The sequence below is a fragment of the Daphnia pulicaria genome, chromosome 4, assembly GCF_021234035.1.
Source record: "Daphnia pulicaria isolate SC F1-1A chromosome 4, SC_F0-13Bv2, whole genome shotgun sequence".
Classification (NCBI taxonomy): Eukaryota; Metazoa; Arthropoda; class Branchiopoda; order Diplostraca; family Daphniidae; genus Daphnia; species Daphnia pulicaria.
Window position 1 is genome coordinate 886,238 of NC_060916.1, and position 23,026 is coordinate 909,263.

The 23,026-nt window shown below is 36.6% G+C and overlaps 4 protein-coding genes and 1 pseudogene across 4 annotated transcripts in view; 3 read left to right on the forward strand and 2 right to left on the reverse strand.

Annotated features, from left to right (window-relative positions):
• Positions 1-23,026, forward strand: part of LOC124336387 (calcium uniporter protein, mitochondrial-like) — an 878,707-nt gene that overhangs the window by 328,048 nt on the left and 527,633 nt on the right. The gene's annotated exons all lie outside the window — the stretch shown is intronic.
• Positions 5,485-7,864, reverse strand: LOC124336159. Its single transcript, XM_046789851.1, has 7 exons — positions 7,713-7,864; positions 7,458-7,601; positions 7,066-7,387; positions 6,841-6,995; positions 6,577-6,781; positions 6,264-6,515; positions 5,485-6,191 (listed from the first exon to the last, which is right to left on the reverse strand). Exons 1-7 carry the CDS (start codon positions 7,839-7,841, stop codon positions 5,710-5,712), a joined length of 1,689 nt encoding a protein of 562 aa, XP_046645807.1. The 5' UTR covers positions 7,842-7,864; the 3' UTR covers positions 5,485-5,709.
• Positions 10,124-10,868, forward strand: LOC124336675 (acetyl-coenzyme A synthetase 2-like, mitochondrial). The gene is made up of 4 exons (XM_046790461.1): positions 10,124-10,166; positions 10,236-10,411; positions 10,476-10,765; positions 10,832-10,868. Exons 1-4 carry the CDS (start codon positions 10,124-10,126, stop codon positions 10,866-10,868), a joined length of 546 nt encoding a protein of 181 aa, XP_046646417.1.
• Positions 14,208-21,047, reverse strand: LOC124336676 (annotated as a pseudogene).
• LOC124336524 (ATP-binding cassette sub-family C member 10-like) lies at positions 22,008-22,776 on the forward strand. The gene is made up of 2 exons (XM_046790368.1): positions 22,008-22,376; positions 22,442-22,776. Exons 1-2 carry the CDS (start codon positions 22,008-22,010, stop codon positions 22,481-22,483), a joined length of 411 nt encoding a protein of 136 aa, XP_046646324.1. The 3' UTR covers positions 22,484-22,776.

Here is a 23,026-nt window from a genome sequence, read left to right on the forward strand (position 1 = left end):
ATATAAAAAATTTTCTTTATATTTCAGAGAATATTCCTTTACGAGTAAGAGTATGAGGGTTAGAATATTGGATAGTATTCAGTGCTCGGTAGTATTGCAGATGTATAGTATTGTAAGTATAGTATTGCAGCTGTTTTGCACTTGGATTGTTGCTTGAGAACTTCTCATTTCATTTTCATTTATATCTTTCGATTGATTTGAGCGACGAATTTGTTCCTCTCGTCTTTTCTCCGCGTCTTTATTACTCGAAATTAATTTTTCTCTCTTTTCCACTTGCTTCTCCGCTTTTTTGAACATATCCGCCAATTTCTTTTAAAAGACTTGGAAAAACTGCAAAAGGAGACGGAAACTTGCCAACAATCCTATTACACACAACAGCCGTTCTGCTCTGCTAAACGTTTCGTGATGTAGGTAACAGTTGAATTTATAGCTTTATTACGTTTTATCAAAATAGTTATGAAATATCTAATGTTATCTTTATTAGGTTCAATTGATTTTCTTTATTCTATATTGTAGTTGATGGACCATATCGCTAACCCTGGAATGGACAACTATTGCCTTGAGCATATTTTATAGCCATTACACAGCCAAGAAGAACAGCCTTCAAAATTCTGAAGGGAGATTGCTGAAATTGAAGAATAAATTATATTGATCATATTCCACTTCAAGCACAGCCCTGTCGTTTAAGGTATAAGGTGTAACATAAAGTAAAAACCGTTGTATTTGAGAACGTTTTAAAATTTAATTAATGAGCTTCACATTCTTTTGCCTCATTAAATCTGGACGCAAAGACAGGGATTCCGATAAACTCGCACCGACTCATCTGGATAAGGACCATAGGATACCTGAATATCTGGATACCGACCAAGCAAATGATGTCACAATGGACACGGTACATCGTGCAGAACCCAAAAAGAATTGGATGAACAAAAAGGTGTACAGCATACAAACGCATTGTATTTGTTATGTTAACAAGTATACTTTAAAGTCTTAAAGGTTTTAAAACGTATAAATCCTTTTGGATTGATTAATATTTAATTTTTTACAATAATTGTTCAACAATTTTGTTAATAATCTAAACATTTTTCCAGCTGATTGCAAACTGCACGGACGCACAAGTTAGGCCACAGCTAAGATACAGACGCGGTGGGGATGTCAATTCAGTTTAGTGTTGTATAAAAGTTTCATCTTTTAATTAAAATGACTGTAGTAGGCATTTGGCAAAAATTCCTTGATTTCGCCATTGATTTCTTAATTTCTGATTTTGACAGCAGTAACATGTCGAATAGCAGCCCAGGGGGCGAAAGAAGGTGGACAAGAAAGAGAAGTGTGAATTTTGGTTTCCGTAATAAGTTAAGATCGATATTGATTTCCTTAAGACAAGATTGATGCCACAAGCAGAATTGATCCGATTAGCCGAAAGAACATCTGCCGTTACCTATACAGCTTCTCGCCGCCTCTCTCTCTTGGAATTGGATAAGTTTGCAGTTAATAATTCTACTTCAACTTAAAGACTTTGTCAAGCCGTTCTCGCCTTGGGATCCACACTGAGCTTTGTGAAATTAATATTAAGAAGATTGAGACAAATTGAACTTGCGATGCCATTTTCTGACGTAACTATAACACATACGGTTTTTTTTTTTAAATTTGCTAGGTTAGTCCGAGTGTCATATCTCTTAGTATTTTAATCAAAATTGCTGGAGGTCAATGAAATTTTAACATTGGCAATAAAAAGAGAAAGAAAAGATTTAAAAAACATTTTTTTTCAGTTTTCCGTTTTGTTTCCATTATAAATTTGGCATCACCGCTTCTTCTCACAAATGTTCGTCTGCAGTTCCAAATCAAAACTGAAACTCGTTTTTAAAAATCTCGTCAAGTTAGGAAATTGTTTGCCCACAAGTCTGCCAAAAACTCAGTTCACAGTGTTGTGTCAAAGTTGAAACCATTTATTTGTTTGATTCTAGTGAGATTGTGGAGATTGAAGTTGACGTATTAATCAGCAGAGGATACAAATCACAGTTGATCCCTCATGAAGTGTCCGTGAATGGCCGAACGAGACTCTCGACACAAGATGCAGAAAATTCCACTCACCTGATGAGCCACAAGTCCCCGCAACACCACGCGACATTCATCAAAATGGAGGCAGCAGGTAAGAACTTTTTGTACCGGACGCGTAATTTCAATTGCCATGTTTTGACTGATGACTTGCCCATTTGGCATGATTGATTCGCACGACACGATTGAAATGAAATGAAAATGTTGGACTTTTATTTCTTTTTTAAAAATGGCCGTTGATTTTTCGTCTTTTCACCGCGAACGAAAATCAAATGGCGCGCCATTTCATGCGGTTTGTGATGGAGGTTAAAATTATGGAAATTAAAGCCGCAAAAGTGAAACGCAATTACCAAAGCAAAACGCGATAACGTAGACACTAAACGAGTTTCGTTCTCATGTTGATTTGATTTAATTTTGAGCTGCGATAGACAAATAAATTTAAAATGTTATTTTTTGGTAAAACTTTCAATCAAAATGAGTTTTTTCAATAACCCCGCTCTTATTTTTAAAGATAGATACGCCAATTTATGTTCAGCGGTGAAAGTCTATAGTAATAATGCTATGCGTAACTGGGTGCATCTCAGAGTGACGGAATCGCACTAGTAACAGTTGCCATAAATAACAGCTTTTTTTTTTGCTCATAATGATACAGTGTTGAAAGTAAAGTGTTCCATAAGTATACCACTATATAATAATTATATAATAATATAATATATAATAATTTGATTGTTTAGTAACTCAAAAGTCAAAACAGTACCCATTAATAACTAGTTCTTTAAGTAAAATGTCTCATAAGAACTTCGTTCTTATGGTTCTTGTATCATAAGAACTTCGTTGCATTGATAAATTGTCTCGCTAGTATTTCTGTTCACAAGTAACATCAGGTTAGGTTAGGTTTGGTTAGGTTTGGTTAGGTTAGGTTATAAAGTTGGTAACTCCCGAATCACAATCACGGCGAAGCCGTGAACATCATATTATTATCATCCATGGCGAAGCCGTGAACATAATTTTATTATTATCCACGGCGAAGCCGTGAAATTAAATTCGGTATCATCCACGGCAAAGCCGTGAAATTTACATTCGGGATCATCACGCGAAGCCGTGAATATCAATCTGGATCATAGTGTGGTGTTACTGTTGATGCCTGTTACTAACGAGACGTTGTCGTTATACTACAAAATACTACTGTATCACTTTCCCTTTCCACACGAAATTTTGAAAAAGAATTATGAAACAATTTACTATTGACCATTTGTTTCTATGAAATAAATAAATTATTTAGAAAATTTTAAATTTCTACCGAACGTTATTATTTGAGATACGTTTTACTAATGATACACTGTAGCCAATTTCAATTTTACTAGTGATACAAATTATTATAGTACGATACTTAAGCGCCTTTTTACTACTGCGATTCCGTCATAGTGATACGCACCCTTGTAACTGTGAAAAGATTTTTGAAAAATTCCAATCCGTTAACGAATTTTAGGCGAATTAATTTTCTCCCATTTCTAGTCCGACCTTTTTGGTCAATCTGGCAATTAAAATTGGTTTTTTGTTTGTAACGTCTAGAGTTTTATGGATAGAAACTTCAAACTTGGCTTGTGTATTTAGTAAGTGTAATTACATCCACAGTTCAATTTTTGTAAAGAAATTCCCATCCCTTAATGAATTGGAAACGAATGAATTATCTTCCCTTCCCCCTTAAAATTCTTTTCTCCAAATGATTGACGTTCATTTTGGATGTCAAACTCAAAGGGTCGCGCCATAATTTCCTACTCCATCATGAAACACAAAAATGGGTCAAATGCCAACTGCTGTCATGCAAATATGAGGATGAAGACGAAAGCTAAATTTTTGTACTTGTCGTGAATTTTAATTTTAATTGCGAATTGCCAACTGATTACGTGGGCCAATTTGTATTAGCAATCGTTTCATTAAATTGAAAGTGTTGACCAACACTTACGTAAGACCAAAGGTCTGACATTTTGTTATTTAACGACCGTTTGTTTGTTCACCTTTTTCATACCGTGCGACTGTCCATTTTATACCGCAGGTAAAATTAATTTTGCCAATTAAAACGGAGTGAAATGCATTTACTAAAGATGAACGAGATGCGTAGTAAGCGTTTCATTCTCGGGTTGATTTATTTCATTTCGAGCTGCGACAGGAAAACAAATTGAGAAATTTCAATTTTTTGGGGGAAAATCAATTAATTTAACGGCAATCAAAATGAGTTTTTCACGTCTCCTGCCCTTATTTTTAGAGATAGACACGCGATTTTTCCTGGACGATTGCACAATTAAAATGTGAATTCATCAATAAAAAAATTATTTGGAAATTCCATTCCGTAAGTGAATTAGAGACGAATAAATTTTCTCTCATTCCAAGTCCACCCCCTATAACACACATATTGTAAATTTGGCAAACAAATTTGGTTTTCTTCTTGTCACGTCCACATTTTTATAGGTAGAAACTTGAAAATTTGTTTGTGCATTATAAATGCATAGTTGCATCCACTGTTCAATTTTCGTCCAGAAATTTCCCTTCCTCCCCGAATTGGAGTCGATCGAATTTTTTCCCCTTCCAAATTTTTTTTAGTCCCAAAATTAGTTTTTTGTTTTATTGATTTAAACATTTTTTTAAATTTGCTTTTTTAAAATATCAGCTTGAATTTTTACGTGATTTCAAGCAGTGTTTGGCAATTGAATTTATTTTTGTAGTTGGGGGGGGGGAGAGGCTTAATCAAATTCCCTGCCCTTGATTGTGCAGATAGTATCTGCGAATTTTCGTTGAGTCATACAAAACTATAATTTTGTATAGAACTGTGTAGAAATTTTGAGAAAATTCCAATCGGTTAACAAATCAAAAGCAAATAAATTTTCCCCCATTTCTAGACTACCCTCTATATTGTAAATCTGGCAATCCAAATCGGTTTTCCCCTTGTCGCGTCTAGGGTTTTGCAAATAGAAACCTGAACATTTGTTTGTGCATTAAAAAGGTTTATTTGCATCGACAGTTCAATTTTGGTAATGATATTCCCACTCCTTCACGAATGGGAGTCGAACGAAAATTTAATTAAATAAAATTGAAATAGTGAAAAACGTTTTAAAAGATAAACGAGATGTGTAGTTGCATCGTTTTCGTGTTAATTCCAAGAGAAATTTTAAAATAACAAAATAAAATCAATTTTTATATCTGGCAATTAAAATAAGTTTTTCACGTCCCCTGCCCTTGATTTTAGAGATGGAAAAGCCATTTTTTCTGGACGAGTGCACAACTGAAATGTTAATTCTTCTGTGAAAAAATTATTTGGAAATTCCGATCCGTAGTTGAACTAGAGGCGAATGAATTTTCTCCCATTTCAAGGCCTCCCACTTTTTGTAAATTTGGCAATCAAAATTGGTTTTTTGATGGTCACGTCTAGAATTTTACAGATAGAATTTTGAAACTTGGTTAGTGTATTCACTAAGTGTAATTACATCCACAGTTTAATTTTGGTAAAGAAAAGTCCATTCCTTAATGAATTGGAAACGAATGAGTTTATTACCCTTCCCCCTTAAAATTCCCTTCCTCCCCAAAATTGCGTGTCAACATGAAACAAAAATGTTCGTGTCATAAAAAGTGTCGCGCAGTTGCCAATGAAGTTGAACCTCAAAGGGACGCAATAATTTCTTCCTCCAACATGAAACCCGTGAAATGGGTGTGGTGGTTACCGTTGTCAAGCAAATACGAGGATGAAGGAGAATAATAATTAATCTGCAGCCAGACTTGGTCGCCTTTTTTCAGGTTCAGCGTCGACTGGAGGGTCAACGGACTATATTGATCAACGGGTTCGTTATACTCGTAAACACGACTCGACCCAATTTTATTCCCGTTCAAATAAAGATAAGACCAAAAATCAGCAGAAAATGAAGAATTTAAAAGACGCGCCAGTCCCGCGAATGAGAAGAAATAAATTCCCGGTCGTGGTGCCGTGAATTTCCCCGATGTCAAATCCATGGCATTTCCCTCGTTCACCAACGCCAAGTCGAACGGAATCGGAGTGTCTTTGGTGTAAAATGACGAATTTCTCTGGACGTAGAAATGGACGGGCGCCGATTTGACGTCGGCGTATCCGATAAATTTCTGGAAACCTTTTCATCAATTATAGAATTAAAAATTAGATAATTGCTACTTAATAATTCGTGAAAATTTGAAACATTTACCCGCATCGTCAGTTGGTTTAGTGAAATCGCAGTAAACGGATTCCATCATCGCCGATCCCATGACGGAATAAAATCCGTTCAGGGTGTGGCCAATCAACCACAAATCTTTGCACGACTTTGGCAGTCCAGTCAAAGTCACTGATCCAGTGCACACGAGTCGGCCGAGCGTGTGGACGCCGGATGAAGTTTCCAGTTGAGTTCGTCCGAAATTCAAACGAGTGACGGGCAGAACATTTTTGTCGGTTATGACACCTGCAAACAAAATTAATTTTATTAATCTTAATTGTATACAAACATGAGAACCGTAACACACCGTCGTCGACTAATTGAATTGGTGAAATCGTGTCACAGTTGCATTTCACCGCCGAATCGACGCAATTTGCATCAATTCCGCACTGGCAGGTGTGAACTCCGCCCGTGTTACTTCCGGCCCAAAAGTATTGCGCATTATCTTCTCTGTCGTCCCACCAGGAATAAGCGACGCCATTTAACTCGAATGGGGCATAGTTGCAGTCGTACTAATAATAAAACTAAGAATTAAGAACGTTAAAAATTAAACTGATCAACTGAAACTGACTCTAATTGACTGATGGCATTCAGTGGATAATTCCATCAAAGCTTTTATTTGTCCCATTGACGAATTGTAGTTGATGGAACGTGAATAACATCCGGCCTTGGCGCAGTGGCCCACATTTAAAGAAGATTCACTATCGTGTAGAATTGAAGTCGATCCTGTTTTTTAATGGAAAAATGATAAATAAATAAGATAATTTTACTTTAATTGAAAATTTAAGTATTTCACCTGATGTCATATCGCAGTAAACGTAAATTGGGTCATCGCCGACACCTTGTCCGTCCGGATCGATCCAGTGCATTCCGGATGAAAGTGAAGGATCGGCCGCACGGAGTCCTCTGCATGTCCTTGGGATTCCGCTCTTTCCAGTTGAATGAATTGAAATTTCTTTTTTAATTGGAAATAATTTTGAATCAGTGGAAACCGGAAGTTCAGCCGCTTCCAAAAAGGAAGTTAAAATTCTTTCTTGGTCCTGAATTTTGACTTCCAGTTGGACATTTTTGGCTTCTAATTGAGTTACTTTCAATGCCAAGTCTTGTCTTAGTTCATTCTGTCATAGAAAACCAAAAGTGTTTTACCCACAGTGAAACTCTAAATTAAATGAAACAGTAAGGACTTACATTTAGTTCGCCTTGCGACTCCAGTTGTGTCATTTTGGCCTCCAGTTGTGTCACTTTTCCCTGCTGTTCAATCGCTGTCGATTCCAAACTTTTCAATTTTTCATCTCTGGCCTCCAAATTTTTCACGACTTGTTTCATTTGAATCTATTGACAATAAATTAAATAACAATAAGACATCAACAATAATAAATTGAAGTGGACTGTCAAAAAGAGAAGCATCGTTCGCGTGAAAAGGAAATTTTAATTAATTCTCACATAATTTTCCTTCAGTTGTAGGAATTCTTCCTCCAAGGAAAAGGCAGCGCCAGTTGAACTCGTCGTCCAGCAGATGAAAACCAACAGCAAAACAACTTGGGTGAGTGAAACTACAGAAAAATGCGCCATTCTTTAGTTTGTCGTAATTATAGTGAGACTGTGTTTTACAACTCGACGTGCGTTTCAATTTATATAGTTCGACTCGTTGTTGCGTTTGACTAAAGGTTAGTGAAAAATCGAGATAAACGGGTCTTTGTGTTTACTTATAATCCCTGTCGAAAGCAGATAAGTTTTCGATTAGAATTTTGAATGTCATGGTACAATAGTATTATTTGTTTTGTACGTGGCTATGGACAATCTACCGTTTTTTTAAGTGGGGATTACCTTGCGGACATGGTAAAACAGGGAAAAGAGAAGAAAAATAAAACCAAATGTAAATCAATATTGACTCGAATGCCCTGAAATTAGTTTAGGGTTGAAAATGATCATGACTCCACTTCAAGTTTTATCTTCGCACGTCAGCGACTAAAAAATAAAATATACGCCGTACATTTTTATTAGGACAAAAGTTGCAATAAATCATTTCCATCTTCTTCCATCTTTTGGCAGAAAAGATTCCGCTCAGTTTATGTCCCATTCGCTAAAACTGGCAATCAAAATTAGTTTTTCAAGTCCCCCGCTCTTATTTTTTAAAATAGATACGCCAGTTTATATTCACCCATTCACAGCAACCGTGAAAAGATTTTTGAAAAATTTCAATTCGTTAACGAATTAGTTGTGATTGAATTTTCTCTCATTTCTAGTCCGACCCGCATTTTGTAAATTTGGCAATTTAAATTGTTTGTCTTTTTCTTGTCACGTCTACATGTTTACAGATAGAAAATTTGTTTGTGCGTCCTATTCCTTAATGAATTGCAGTCGAACGAATTCCCTCCCCTCCTTAAAATTCCATTCCCCAAATGTCTGTGCCGACATTCATTTTCAAGAATTTTTAATTTTTCGGAATTATAATGAACCAATATTTTCCAACTCGACGTGCGTTTCAATTTATATAGTTCGACCCATTGTTGCGTTGGATTCTGTGTGTTTACATAATATTCCTGTCGAGAGAAGATAAATTCAGCGATTAGAAATTTGACAATCTGATGTAATTTGTTTTGCTCGTGGCTATGGACATTGGATTGGACAATCTAACGTTTATTGAAGCGAGGATTAACCTGCGGACTGCTCGAACAAGTAAAGGAAAAATAAAAACAATTACTGTAGATATCAATTATTGACTGAAATTGAATTTATTTTTCATCCACGGTTTTTTACGTCATTTCTATTCGTAAATTCGAAATAAAAAGAAAGAACTGACAATTTTGTCCGAGATGGGATCTTCCATTTCTTTCGTCTTTTCCCCTATACATTCTTATATACAAGGCCGGAATTATATTCTCTCGCAGTGAATTTGCAACGATTTTGTTTCGGTTAAACTGCCAAAGGAAAATTTAAAGAATTTAAACTCGAGAAATTGATGGGACAAGGTGGCGAACTCTTCTCTCGCCAGCCTTTGGCGTCGTTATCAAACCTCTCGCGCATCTACTCTGCCGAGTGTCGCAAAAGAATTTAAATTAAAAAGGTTTTTTCGTTCAGCAGGGTTAGGCCGTCTCTCATATACCGGTCTATTACAGCAGTAGCCAACTTTCGAGTACTACGGCGTACAACAATGTCCCACCCGTCTTACGATGATAATAATCGATCTGACATGCCCCAAACCAATTCCAGTCTAGATAATCATGGTCTGGTATTATTTGTTTAGTATACGTGGCTATGGACAATCTATCGTTTATTGAAACGGGGATTACCCAGCGGACTGGTCCAACAGGGAAAGAAACCGAAAACCAAAAACAAATAGATATCTATTATTGACTCGAATGACCTTCAAGGCCAAATTAGTTTAGGTATTTTTTAAAAAGAAAAAGAAATGATTCGTAAACGAAAACAGCGCCATAGAGTCCTAGCGTTCATAAAATAATATGATATGCAGACGAAGTAGGTTGGCACCTGTCCTATGTGTTATGTATTGTTGTTATGTATTTTCGCATGTATAAAATTTTTTACTTGTAATTTCTTAGTTTGATCCCAGGCCTTCATTGATGGGAATTCGTTACATCCACTTCACATTTCAAGAGTGACTCAAACCAAGTTAGTTTGAATTCTTTTATTCATTTTTCAAGTAGTTACTAATTTGTTGAGATAAACATTTACAGTGTCTAGTTATGTAATAGCAGATACGGTCAATATTTGCCTTGACGTTGATCACGATACTATACTCGCAGCGGGGAGGGACTTAAGGCCGTGAGTCCCGGCAATGTTTTCTCCTTCCCGCACAGGGTGGAATTAATTAAGCATGTGGTAAATTGCCAATGGTTAAGAATTGCCTTAACAGTTCCTTCAATTCCTTCGGAGGTATATCCATTCTTTACATTTCACTTTATTTAAATCGTTTAATTAATATTATATTGTTTGTGACTATAGCTGAAGCTAAAATAATAATTACTGCTGACCAAGGGGTGCGAGGTGGCAAATTAATTGAATTGAAGAAAACGGTTGTGACAGCGGTTGAAAAATGTCCGACTGTTAAAACTATTCTCGTAGCCAAAAGAACAGGAAATCCTGTCGTTTCATCACCTCTTGACGTCGATCTCGATGAGGTTGGTTTAAAATAATTAATTTTTCTATTAAGTGTAACATTAACCAACGGCAAATTTTTGTCAGGCGATGGTTAAAGAGAGCGGCGAATGTGAACCGGCCGTTTTGGACAGCGAAGATTTGCTGTTTAAGCTCTACACATCCGGCAGCACCGGAAACCCTAAAGGGATTGTTCATTCCCAAGCTGGCTATCTTCTTTATGCGTCGTTGACACATAGTTTAGTTTTCGATTGCAAAGAAGGAGACATTTTTGGTTGCGTGGCTGACATTGGATGGATCACGGGCCATTCTTACGTCGTGTACCAACGGAGTCACGACTCTTTTGTTCGAGAGTACGCCAACATATCCCAATCCAGGTCTCGATTTGACTTATTCATTTGATCTCAAATGTTGACGTTACATCATTCTCGTTTTCCCAACAGGTCGATATTGGGAGACTGTCCAGCGTCTAAAAATTAACCAATTGTATGCAGCTCCTACGGCCATTCGATTATTATTGAAATACGGCGACGAACATGTCGAAAAGTATGATCTCAGCTCCCTTCGCACTCTGGGTTCTGTGTTACGGCATGCCAATGTACGGAATCTGGTCTGCTATATTCTAGGAAAATGGGTAATGTCTAATATTTATTAATTTTCCAAATTCATCTTGATTGGAAATCTTTTCTGCAAAGGGGGAGGAGTTGAAAGGCGTTAATGTAACACGACGTTGTTACCTATAGAATAATTGTAACCAGGTGCCTTGTGTTTGAAGGCACGCATCATTTATGGAACCCCCAGAGGCTTCCTGCTTCCTCCACTAGCCTACTACATTTTTAAAAGTAAAAAATATAACAAATTTTCTTTACATTTCAGAGAATATTCCTTTACGAGTAAGAGTATGGGGGTTAGAATATTGGATAGTATTCAGTGCTCGGTAGTATTGCAGTTGTATAGTATTGTTAGTATAGTATTTCAGCTGTTTTGCACTTGGATTGTTGCTTGAGAACTTCTCATTTCATTTTCATTTGTATCTTTCGATTGATTTGAGCGACGAATTTGTTCCTCTCGTCTTTTCTCCGCGTGTTCGTTACTCGAAATTAATTTTTCTCTCTTTTCCACTTGCTTCTCCGCTTTTTGGAACATATCCGCCAATTTCTTTTAAAAGACTTGGATAAACTGCAAAAGGAGACGGAAACTTTCCGACAATCCTATTACACACAACAGCCGTTCTGCTCTGCTAAACGTTTCGTGATGTAGTTAACAGTTGAATTTATAGCTTTATTACGAGTTATCAAAATAATTATGAAATATCTAATGTTATCTTTAGGTTCAATTGATTTTCTTTATGCTATTGAAGTTGATGGACCATATCGCTAACCCTGGAATGGACAACTATTGCCTTGAGCATATTTCATAGCCATTACACAGCCAAGAAAAACAGCCTTAAAATTCTGAAGGGAGATGCTGAAATTGAAGAATAAATTATATTGATCTTATTCCACTTCAAGCAAAGCCCTGTTCTTTAAGGTATAAGGTGTACAAACTGTTGTATTTGAGAACGTTTTAAAATTTAATTAAAGAGCTTCACATTCTTTTGCCTCATTAAATCTGGACGCAAAGTCAACAGGGATTCCGATAAACTCGCACCTATTCATCTGGATAAGGACCATACGATACCTGAATATCTGGATACCAACCAAGCAAATGATGTCACAATGGACACGGTACATCGTGCAGAACCCAAAAAGAATTGGATGAACAAAAAGGTGTACAGCATACAAACGCATTGTATTTGTTATGTAAACAAGTATACTTTAAAGTCTTAAAGGTTTTTAAACGTATAAATCCTTTTAAATTTTTAATATTTAATTTTTTACAATAATTGTTTAACAATTTTGTTAATAATCTAAACATTTTTCCAGCTGATTGCAAACTGCACGGACGCACAAGTTAGGCCACAGCTAAGATACAGACGCGGTGGGGATGTCAATTTAGTTTAGTGTTGTATAAAAGTTTCATCTTTTAATTAAAATGACTGTAGTAGGCATGTGGCAAAAAATTCCTTTATTTCGCCATTGATTTCTTAATTTCTGATTTTGACAGCAGTAACATGTCGAATAGCAGCCCAGGGGGCGAAAGAAGGTGGACAAGGAAGAGAAGTGTGAATTTTGGTTTCCGTAATAAGTTAAGATCGATGTTGATTTCCTTAAGAAAAGATTGATGCCACAAGCAGGATTGATCCGATTAGCCGAAAGAAGATATGTCGTTCCCTATACACCGCTTCTCGCCGCCTCTCTCTCTTGGAATTGGATAAGTTTGCAGCTAATAATTCTACTTCAACTTAAAGACATTGCCATAAGCCGTTCTCGTCTTGGGATCCGCATTGAGCTTTGTGAAATTAATATTAAGAAGATTGAGGACAAATTGAACTTGCGATGCCATTTTCTGACGTAACTATAACACATACGGTTTTTTTTTTTGTAATTTGCTAGGTTAGTCCGAGTGTCATATCTCTTAGTATTTTAATCAAAATTGCTGGAGGTGAATGAAATTGTAACATTGGCAATAAAAAGAGAAAGAAAAGATTTAAAAAACATTTTTTTTTCTGTTTTCCGTTTTGTTTCCATTATAAATTTGGCATCGCCGCTTCTTCTCACAAATGTTCGTCTGCAGTGCAAATCAAAACTGAAACTCGTTAAATCTCGTCAAGTTAGGAAGTAGTTAGGCAACAAATTAGTCTGCCAACTCAGTTCACAGTGTTGTGTCAAAGTTGAAACCATTTATTTGTTTGATTCTAGTGAGATTGTGGAGATTGAAGTCGACGTAATTTGCAGAGGATATAAATCACAGTTGATCCCACAAGAGACCGTGAATAAACGACCCTGTCAATGGACAAGATGCAGAAAATTCCAATCACCTGAGCCCACACCACGAAAGTCATCAAAATGGAGGCAGCAGGTAAGAACTTTTTGTACCTGTCGCGTAATTTCAATTGCGATTTTTTGACTGATGACGTGCCGATGATTGGAATAATTGATTCGCACGAAATGATTGAAATGAAATGGTTTTTCATTTCTTTTTTTTTCATGGCCGTTTTTCACAGCGAACGAATAAACAGTTTCGTTCTCGTGTTGATTTGATATTTGAGCTGCGATAAGAAAACAACATTTTTAAAATCTGGCAATTAAAATTGATTTTTAACTTGTCCCGTGCACATTTTTACAGTTAGAAACTGGAAAATTTGTTTTTGCATTCAAAATGTTTATTTCTATCCACAGTCAAATTTTCGTCACGAAATTCCCATTAACGAATTGGAGTCGATCGAATTTCCTCCCCTATTCTTTTCCTATCCTGCGTCCATGAGAAGGAAATAATTAAATTGGAAGATTGTGAAAAGCTTCTTTAAAGATAAACGAAATACGTAGGCGTGTTATTTTCGTGTTTATTTAAGCGAAATTTAAAAATGAAAAATAATTTTTATATCTGGCAATCAAAATTAGTTTTTAAAGTCCCCTGCCCTTGATTTTAGAGATGGACATGTGATTTTTGTGGACGATTGCACAATTCATATGCAAATTCATTAGTAAAAAAATAATTTGGAAATTCTAATCCGTAAACAAATTAAATGCGAATGAATTTTCTCCCATTTCTTGTCCACCCTGCATTTTGTCAATCTGGCAATCAAAATTGGTTTTTTGTTTATAACGTCTAGAGTTTTGCAGATAGAATTTTGAAACTTGGTTAGTGTATTCAGTAAGTGTAATTAGTAATTACATCCACAGTTCAATTTTGGTAAAGAAATGTCCATTATTTAAGGAATTGGAAACGAATGAGTTTATTTCCCTTCCCCAAATTTTCGCGTCAACGTTCATTTTGCGAATTTTAAATGTTGAACCCGAAACCTCAAAGGGACGCCACAATTTCCTCCTCCAACATGAAACCCGTGAAATGGGTGTAGTGGCCACTGTTGTCGTCATACAAATACGAGGATGAACCAGAAGGATAATAAGAAATCTGCACCCAAAGTTGATCGCCTGTTTTCAAGTTCAGCGTCGACTGGAGGGTCAACGGACTCCATTGATTAACGGGGGTGGTATTCTCGTAAACATTACTCGACCCGATTATATTCCCGTTCAAATAAAGACGAGAAAAAAAATTAGCAGGAGATGAAGATAAAATCTGCGCCGTTCCCGTGAATGAGAAAAAATAAGTTCCCGGTCTTGGTGCCGTGAATTTCCCCGTGGTCAAGTCCATGGCATTTCCCTCGTTCACCCGAGCTAACTGGAACGGAATTGGAGTGAATTGTGTGTTAAATGAAGAATTTCTCGTGACGTAGAAATGAACGGGCGTAGATTTGACGTCGGCGTATCCGATAAATTTCTGGAAACCTTTTCATCAATTATAGAATTAGATAATTGCAACTAAATAATTCGAGAGAATCTAAAACATTTACCCGCATCGTCCGGTAGTTTAGTGAAATTACAATAAACGGATTCCATCATCGCAGATCCCATGACGGAATAAAATCCGTTCAGGGTGTGGCCAATTAACCACAAATCTTGGCACGACTTTGGCAGTCCAGTCAAAGTCACTAATCCGGTGCACACTAGTCGGCCAAGGGTATGGACGCCGGATGAAGTTTCCAGTTGAGTTCGTCCGAAATTTAAACGAGTGACGGGCAGAACATTTTTGTCAGTAATGACACCTGCAAACGAAATTAATTTTATTCATTTTAATTCTGTGAATGTGAGAACAATAACACACCGTCGTCGACTAATTGAATTAGTGAAATCGTGTCACAGTTGCATTTCGCTGCAGGATCGATGCAATTTGCATCGATTCCGCACTGGCAGGTGTGAACTCCGTCCGTATTACTTCCGGCCCAAAAGTATTGCGCATTTCCTTCTCTGTCGTTCCACCAGGAATAGGCGACGTCATTTGAGTCGAATGGGGCATAGCTGCAATCATACTAATAATAGAATTAAAAATGAAAAATGTGAAAGGAAAAAAAAAAGCAATTAAACTAATCAACTGAAACTGACTTTAAACGACTGGTGGCATTCAGTGGATAATTCCATCAAAGTTTTTATTTGTCCCATTGACGAATTGTAGTTGATGGAACGTGAATAGCACCCGGCATCGGCGCAGTGGCCAACATTTAAAGAAGATTCACTATCGTGTAGAATTGAGGTCGATCCTGTTTTAATGGAAAGATAATAAATCAGATCATATTTTTCTTTAATTGAAAATTTAAGTATTTCACCTGATGTCATATCGCAGTAAACGTAAATCGGATCATCGCCGACACCTTGCCCGTCCGGATCGATCCAGTGCATTCCGGATGAAAGTGAAGGATCGGCCGCACGAAGTTCTCTGCATGTCCTTGGGATTCCGTTCTTTCCAGTTGAATGAATTGAAATTTCTTTTTTAATTGGAAATAATTTTGAATCAGTGGAAACCGGAAGTTCAGCGGCTTCCAATAAGGAAGTTAAAATTATTTCTTGCTCCTGAATTTTGACTTCCAGTTGGACATTTTTGGCCTCTAATTGTATTACTTTCAATGCCAAATCTTGTCTTTGTTCATTCTGTCATAGAAAAACAAAATCTAAAGTGAAACTCTGAATTAAACTAACAACAGTAGACTTACATTTAGTTCAAGTTGCGCCTCCAGTTGTGTCACCTTTTCTTCAAGTTTAACATTTTTAGCTTCAATTTTGGCTTCTAGTCTCAATTCTAATTCTTGCAGTTTGTCTTCCAAGGAAAATGTGGTAAGAGCAGAGGAAAAAATTGCCCCGCAACTTAAAACTAACATCAAACCCCAATAGACTGTCAAACGACCCATTTCAACTCGATTTTCTTTTATCCAATAGCGTTGTGTAACAAAAGCGACACGCAACAATCGACAGAATAACCCTCTGAGTTGTTTAAATACCTTTTGTATGGTTTTATCAATCTCCTATCTTGCAAAGAGTCCAAAAAAGATAACTAATGAGTGTAATGACAGTTTTCATTCAAACTTTGGTTTTTATTTTTGAGCATTATATTTGTTTTAAGATGACTCCAATAGTTACGTCAATATTATAATCCAATTATCCGTTGAGTTTAATTGAATCTATAGGTTCTTTATAGGACTATAGGTTCTTAAAGGTTTTTTTTGGACGACGATTATTCCGCTTTAATTATCTTCGATGCGTGCTGATGGCTCCATTGGCTCCTCACTGATTGATTGGTTGTCATGACGCCGCTTTTCATGACTCTGCGGACTCACCTGATTAAAACTGCCCATTTTTCGTCAGTTTTTAGTCCAACACATGAAAACCAACAGCAAAACAACTTGGGTGAGTTTAGTGACCAATATGCCATTATTTATAGTTGTTCGGAATTGGTTATAATGAACCAATATTTTCCAACTGCGGGTGCGTTTCAATTTATATATAGTTCGTCCCGTTGTTGCGTTCAACTTAAAGGTTAGTGATAAATTGAGAAAACGGGTCTTTGTGTTTACTTATAATCCCTGTCGAAAGAAGATAAGTTTTCTACGTGGCTATGGACATTGGACAATAATCTACCGTTTATTGAAACGGAGTTTACCCTGGGGAATGGTCGAACAGGTAAAGGAAAACAAAAACTAACAGATATAAATTATTGACTCAAATTGATTTGATTTGTTACTCGCGTTTTTACTAGACGTGAAGGAAAAGTTGAATTGAAATTGTCGATTGACGAGTGCACTTGCTCCGATCATGCTTCCCATTAGTAATCGTTTCATTAACGTTTAATTAACTCAATAGCAAGTTGAACGGATCATTTTCATTGGCATTAAAGTTGCAGTAAGGTTAAGCTTTGTGCGGTTTTATCAATCGCCTATCCTGCAAAGAGTCCAAAAAGATAACTTCTGACAGTTTTGATTCGAGATTTGGTTGTTATTCTTGAGCAACATATTTGTTTTATGATGACTCGACTTGATGCGGAACTATAATAGTCAAATTATTCCGTTTTAGTTGAATCTAGGTCCTTTTGAGAGAAATTTTTTTTTTTAAACGATTATCCAGTTCTTCGATGCGTGAAGGCTCCCCACTGATGATCGGTTGTCATGACGCCGCTTATCATGACTCTGCGGACTCACCTCGAAACTGCAGGAAAACTGCCCATTTTCGCCCATTTTTAGTCCGACAGATCAAAACCAACAGCAAAACAACTTGGGTAAGTGGGGCTACATTTTTCGTTATATTGCGAAATATTTTACGTCGTCTTACATTTCTGTTTTGCCCTTCACCAATTTTAAGACGAATGTAGATTGAAGATTTAGCTAACAATAGAGTGTTACGTCAATTTTCTTGTCAAAGGATCTAGTACAGAGGAGTATATAACGGTGAGTGCCATAAAAGTTTCATATCCAACAGCAGAATGTAAAAGAAATGTCGGAAATGTGTGTGTGATTTTCTCCATAGAAAAATAATCAGATGCAACTGTGGAAAATATTAGCGTATGCTGCGATATCGCCCTCAACGGAGTATTCTCAACGCCTTGACTGTCGATGATATCGTCAAAGTAAACTCTGCTCTCGTTAAGGTAAAATCTAAATAAAGACAAGTATATTGTTTTTTGACTTGCAAATAACTTTCAACTACATTCTATTTTAACTTTCTTTTGTGTTTTTTTTTGCAATGTCTCCTTATCTCCTGTAACCTAGCTAGTGCCAAGTACCTACCAGTAGTCTCTTTAACCAGATAAAGGTAAAATTATTTTACGATGGCATTTTCTGACGTTTACTACTATAAAACCTAAATGTTTTTAGTTTATTAGGTCACAATAAAAACTGGGTCTTTTGCATTTTTCCAGTTTGTTTAACTTGTAAATTGGCATCGCCGCTCCCCGGTTCTCACGAATATTCGTCTGCACTCTGCAGTGCCATGGCAGTGCCAAATCAAAATGTCTCCAACTCTCCATTCTCTCGTTGAAATAGGATACAGTTCGCCTACAGATATTGGTGAGGCTGCCAACTCAGTTCACAGTGTTTTGTTAAAGTGATACCTCCTTTCAATTGTCTGATTGAGACAAATTGTACAGAGATTGTTGAGAGTTTCACGTCGTCATAATTATAAAATTCTGGCACTTTTCAAGATGAAGACGATGACTACAAATATTTCATCACCTAAGGAGCCAATTCCACTGAGGTTGAAAAGGAGATACCAAACGAAATTTATCAAAGTGAAGGCAGCACCGGCAGCAGGTAAGACATTTTATGTCTCTTTCGCGAATTGTAATTTGAATTTCGAATTGTTGATCGATCACAAGTCCAAATTTGCATTAGCAATCGTTTAGTTAACTAACAGAACATTATTAGTTAAAATGTTGGTCCCTCATTTTGAAACGACAGTTGTTATTCTTTGTCGTCCTTTTTCACAACGAATAGATGTCCATTATATGTGCCATAAATTCACATTTTATATTTTGTAAATGAAAACCGAAATTGGAATAGGGAGACACATTTACTAAAGACAAAGACAAACTACTTAGGGAATTTGTATTATTATTGTTATCATTTGGGGAATATTGCCTTTTCATTTTCTTTTTAATTTGATTTCGATTTCGTTTGTTTTCGTTTGTGATTTCGTTTGCCGATTTTTTGGGGGGTAACTCTGGCAATAAAAATGAGTACTTCAGGTCTCCTGCCCTTATTTTTAGTTTTACAGATAGACATGCCATTTTCTGTGCAGTAATGCACAACTATAATCGGCATGTGAAAAAATTTTTGAAAAGCTTCAATACGTAAAAAATAGATGCGAATGATTTTTTTTTTTTTTTTTCATTTCGTCTTCGCCCCACATTTTTCAATATAAATCTGCTTTTTCCTTGTCGCATCCACATGGAAATTTGAATTTTTTTGTGCGTTAACAATGTTTATTTGTATATCACAGACAAATTTTCGTAATAAAATTCCCAACCCTTAATGAATTAAAGTCGAACGAATTTTCCTCCCATTCCCCTTTGTAAAATCATGGGTCCGTGATAAGGATTAAGGAAATCATTTTAATTTAATGAAATCAAATTAAAATAGTGAAAAACTTTTATTAAAGATAAATAAGGTGTGTAGACTGTAGACGCATTCGTGTTGATTTCAAGCGAAATTTTAAAATTAAAAATAAAATCAATTTTTATATGTGGCAATCAAAACGGGTTTTTCACGTCCCTTTCCCTTATTTTTAGAGACAGACAAGCGAATTTTTCTGAACGAGTGCACAACTGAAATGCAAATTCACCAGTAAAATTGTTTATTTGAAAATTTACCGAATTAGACGTGAATTAATTTTCTTCCATTTGTAGTCCGCCCTGCATTCTGCAAATCTGGCGTCTATATTTTTGCAGATAGGAACTTGAAAATTGGTTTGGGTATTCAGTTGTGTATTCAGTGTATTTTGGTTCGTGTCACCGATGATTTTGGATGTTGATCCTCAAAAGGACGTCACAATTTCCTCCTTCAACATGAAACCTGTGAAATGGGTGTGGTGGTAACCGCCGTCATCCAACGTGGATGAACCAGTGTACAAAATCTGCAGCCAGAGTTGATCGCCTGTTTTCAGGTTCAGCGTCGACTGCAGGGTCATCGGACTATATTTAAAAGTGACGCTCGTGTCCTCTTGAATATAACTCTCCCCGATTAGATTCCCGTTCATAAAAAAATCAACAATAAAAAAGTAAGGCAATGGATCCGAAATGCGGGGATGTCCCGTGAATGAGAAAAAATAAGTTCCCGGTCGCGGTGCCGTGAATTTCCCCGTGGTCAAGTCCATGGCATTTCCCTCGTTCACCCGAGCCAATTCAAACGGAATTGGAGTGAATGTTGTGTTAAATGGAGAATTTCTCGTGACGTAGAAATGGACGGGTGCCGATTTGACGTCGGCGTATCCGATCCATTTCTGGAAACCTTTTCATTAATTAAAGAATTAAACTGAATAATCCCTGAAAATTTATGAAACTTACCCGCATCGCTAGGGAGTTTAGTGAAATCGCAGTAAACCGATTCCATCATCGTCGATCCTATGACGGAATAAAATCCATTCAGGGTGTGGCCAATCATTTTGAGATCCCCGCACGAAGACGGCAGTCCGTTGATGGCGGCAGCCGATGGATTATTGCTAATTGGAATTGAGTCGGTTGCTGCTGCTGCTGTACGTTCATTTTTCTCTCGTAAAAGGGAAGTTAAAAGCGAATCTTGTTGTTCAACTTTGGCCTCCAGTACAGTCACTTTGGCCTGCAGTTCAATCGTTGTCGATTCCAAGCCCTTTAGTTGTTCAACTTTGGTCTCCAAACTTTTCACGACTTGTTTCATTTGAATCTATTGCGAAATGAAATAAAATTACAATAAGACTTGAAAATTACGAATTTAATCGGACTGTCGACAACAGAAGCCTCGCGTAAAAAATAAATTTTTACAAATTCTTACATAATTTTCTTTCAGTTGTAGGAATTCTTCTTCCAAGGAAAAGGCAGCGCCAGTCGAACTCGGCGTCCCACAAATCAAAACTAACAGCAAAACAACTTGGGTGAGTGAGACTACAGAAAAATGCGCCATTCTTTAATTTTTCGAATTTATAATGAAACTATTTTCCAACTTGACGTGCGTTTCAACTTATATAGTTCGACTCGTTGTTGCTTTTGAGGTTAGTGATCAATTGAGATAAACGAGTCGTTGTGGTTATATAAACCCTGTGGAAAAAAGATAAGTTTGTCACAATTTTGAATGTCAGTCTATTGTCCTGGTCTAATATTATTTGTGTTATACGTGGCTGGCTATGGACAATCTATCGTTTATTGAAACGGGCATTATCCTGCAGACTGGTCTTACAGGGATAAGGGAAAGGGGAAGAACAAGAACAAATACGAATAGAATTATAGAACAGTTATTGATTCAAGCTGATTTTATTTATCTCCCGGGTATTTTTTATGTTTTGTTATCGTATTCCAAAAAAAGGAACTGACATCTACTCTTTGTCAAGGGAAATTTAAATGGGATTTAAATGCAATTTTGATCGATGAGTGTAGACATTGTAAGATTGCTCCGATCGTGATTCGCATTAGCAATCGTTTTATTAACTTTAACCCAACCTATCGTATTGTATGGTAGTTACCGTGGGTTGCTGACAGTAGAACTCCACCGACAATAGAACCCCAATATTTCAAGTAATTTTTAACAAATTCCTTTGTGTGCGACAGTAGAATTCCAGCGACAGTAGAACTCCAAAGACGCGCATAAGAACTCCTCAGAATTATTGGAGTTCTATTGTCGGGTATTTTTAATAATATTTAAAAAAAGGAGTTCTTATGTCTTTGGAGTTCTACTGTCACATACAAAGACATTTTTAAAAATCATTCAAAACATTGGGGTTCTATTGTCGGTGGAGTTCTTCTGTCTTTGGAGTTCTACGGTCGCCATACCGTTACCGTAGACTATATACTTTCGCATATTTAACCATATTTTTAAAATACTTTTAGCTCAATAATTTCCTTTACCTTTTAAATTGAATTTCTACTTTAAATTTTTCGGTTTTTACTTCTTCTAATTCTTCGATTTTTTGTCGTTTTATTTGTTATTCAGGTAAATATATCGCGGAAATGATAGCTGCTAAAGACATACGTGTCAGATTCATGAACGAACTGCTGGGTGATATCCGTGAAAATTGTCAAATTCTACCCGTGGGACGTCGGATAAAGCAGCTTCCAACCGAAGAGCTCAAGGCACTCAAAGCCCGAAAGTATTTAGACGCTCTTTGCGTCTACTTCTGGGCCCTGACGCCGGTTCTGGTGGCCATTCTGACCTTCGCCACATTCGTCTTGATGGGTGGCACTTTGACTTCAGCCAAAGTTTTCACTTGCATGGCCTTATTCAACGTGCTAATCAGTCCCCTTTATGCCTTCCGATGGGTCATTGGTGGATTAGTTGAAGCCTGGGTTTCGCTAAAACGTGTCCGAAAATTAATTCAAGTAAGTAAATTTTCACTTTAGCTGTAATTCCATCTCAGAAATGTAATTTTTTAATATTTGATTAGCTGCCCAATATGCTTTCCGTATTTGTGTGTGTGTGTGTGTGAAGACTACATGTGGCCAGTTGGAGGGCTTTAATTCAAATTAAAACCAGATTTTCTTAACAACTATCTGCCTTCCTCTAGATGACGCAAATGTGTCATCACAAGCAAAAGAAATTTTTTAGAATCAAATTCATGGTGTGGCTGTTTTTAAAGATGTCGGACATTTATTGGTCTTTAACTGCGTCATCAGGATAAAAATGCTGGATATATTTGTGTTGCAAATCCCTATCATAAATGTGCACTGCTAGAACTACTCTCTTAAAAAAAAAAAAAAGCGCGTAATAATTTGTTTTCTGTTTCAGAGGCACCTGGTAGAGATATTTCGCACTACATTCATGGAATCCCATTTCTCGTGACGTCTGCTTCATTCACGCGTGGATTTCTTGGTTGGTGGTTGATCCAGGTTGATCATTCATCATTGGTACGTGTTCCTAATAATTATTAGAAATTAAAGTTAATCTTATTAAAATTTGGATCATGAAACTTTTCATTTGTGATTGTAGGCACTTTTCCAAATATGGAACTTCAGCCATTTCTTCACTACAA

Coding starts and splice junctions, on each gene's coding strand:
- LOC124336675 (XM_046790461.1), top strand. CDS start 10,124: ATGGTTAAGAATTGCCTTAACAGTTCCTTCAATTCCTTCGGAG. Junction 10,412..10,475: donor TTGACGTCGATCTCGATGAG/GTTGGTTTAAAA, acceptor AATTTTTGTCAG/GCGATGGTTAAAGAGAGCGG. Junction 10,766..10,831: donor GCCAACATATCCCAATCCAG/GTCTCGATTTGA, acceptor TTTTCCCAACAG/GTCGATATTGGGAGACTGTC.
- LOC124336159 (XM_046789851.1), bottom strand. CDS start 7,841: ATGGCGCATTTTTCTGTAGTTTCACTCACCCAAGTTGTTTTGCTGTTG. Junction 7,602..7,712: donor TACAACTGAAGGAAAATTAT/GTGAGAATTAAT, acceptor TATTGTCAATAG/ATTCAAATGAAACAAGTCGT. Junction 7,388..7,457: donor AGTCGCAAGGCGAACTAAAT/GTAAGTCCTTAC, acceptor TTTCTATGACAG/AATGAACTAAGACAAGACTT.
- LOC124336524 (XM_046790368.1), top strand. CDS start 22,008: ATGATAGCTGCTAAAGACATACGTGTCAGATTCATGAACGAACTGCTG. Junction 22,377..22,441: donor GTGTCCGAAAATTAATTCAA/GTAAGTAAATTT, acceptor ATATTTGATTAG/CTGCCCAATATGCTTTCCGT.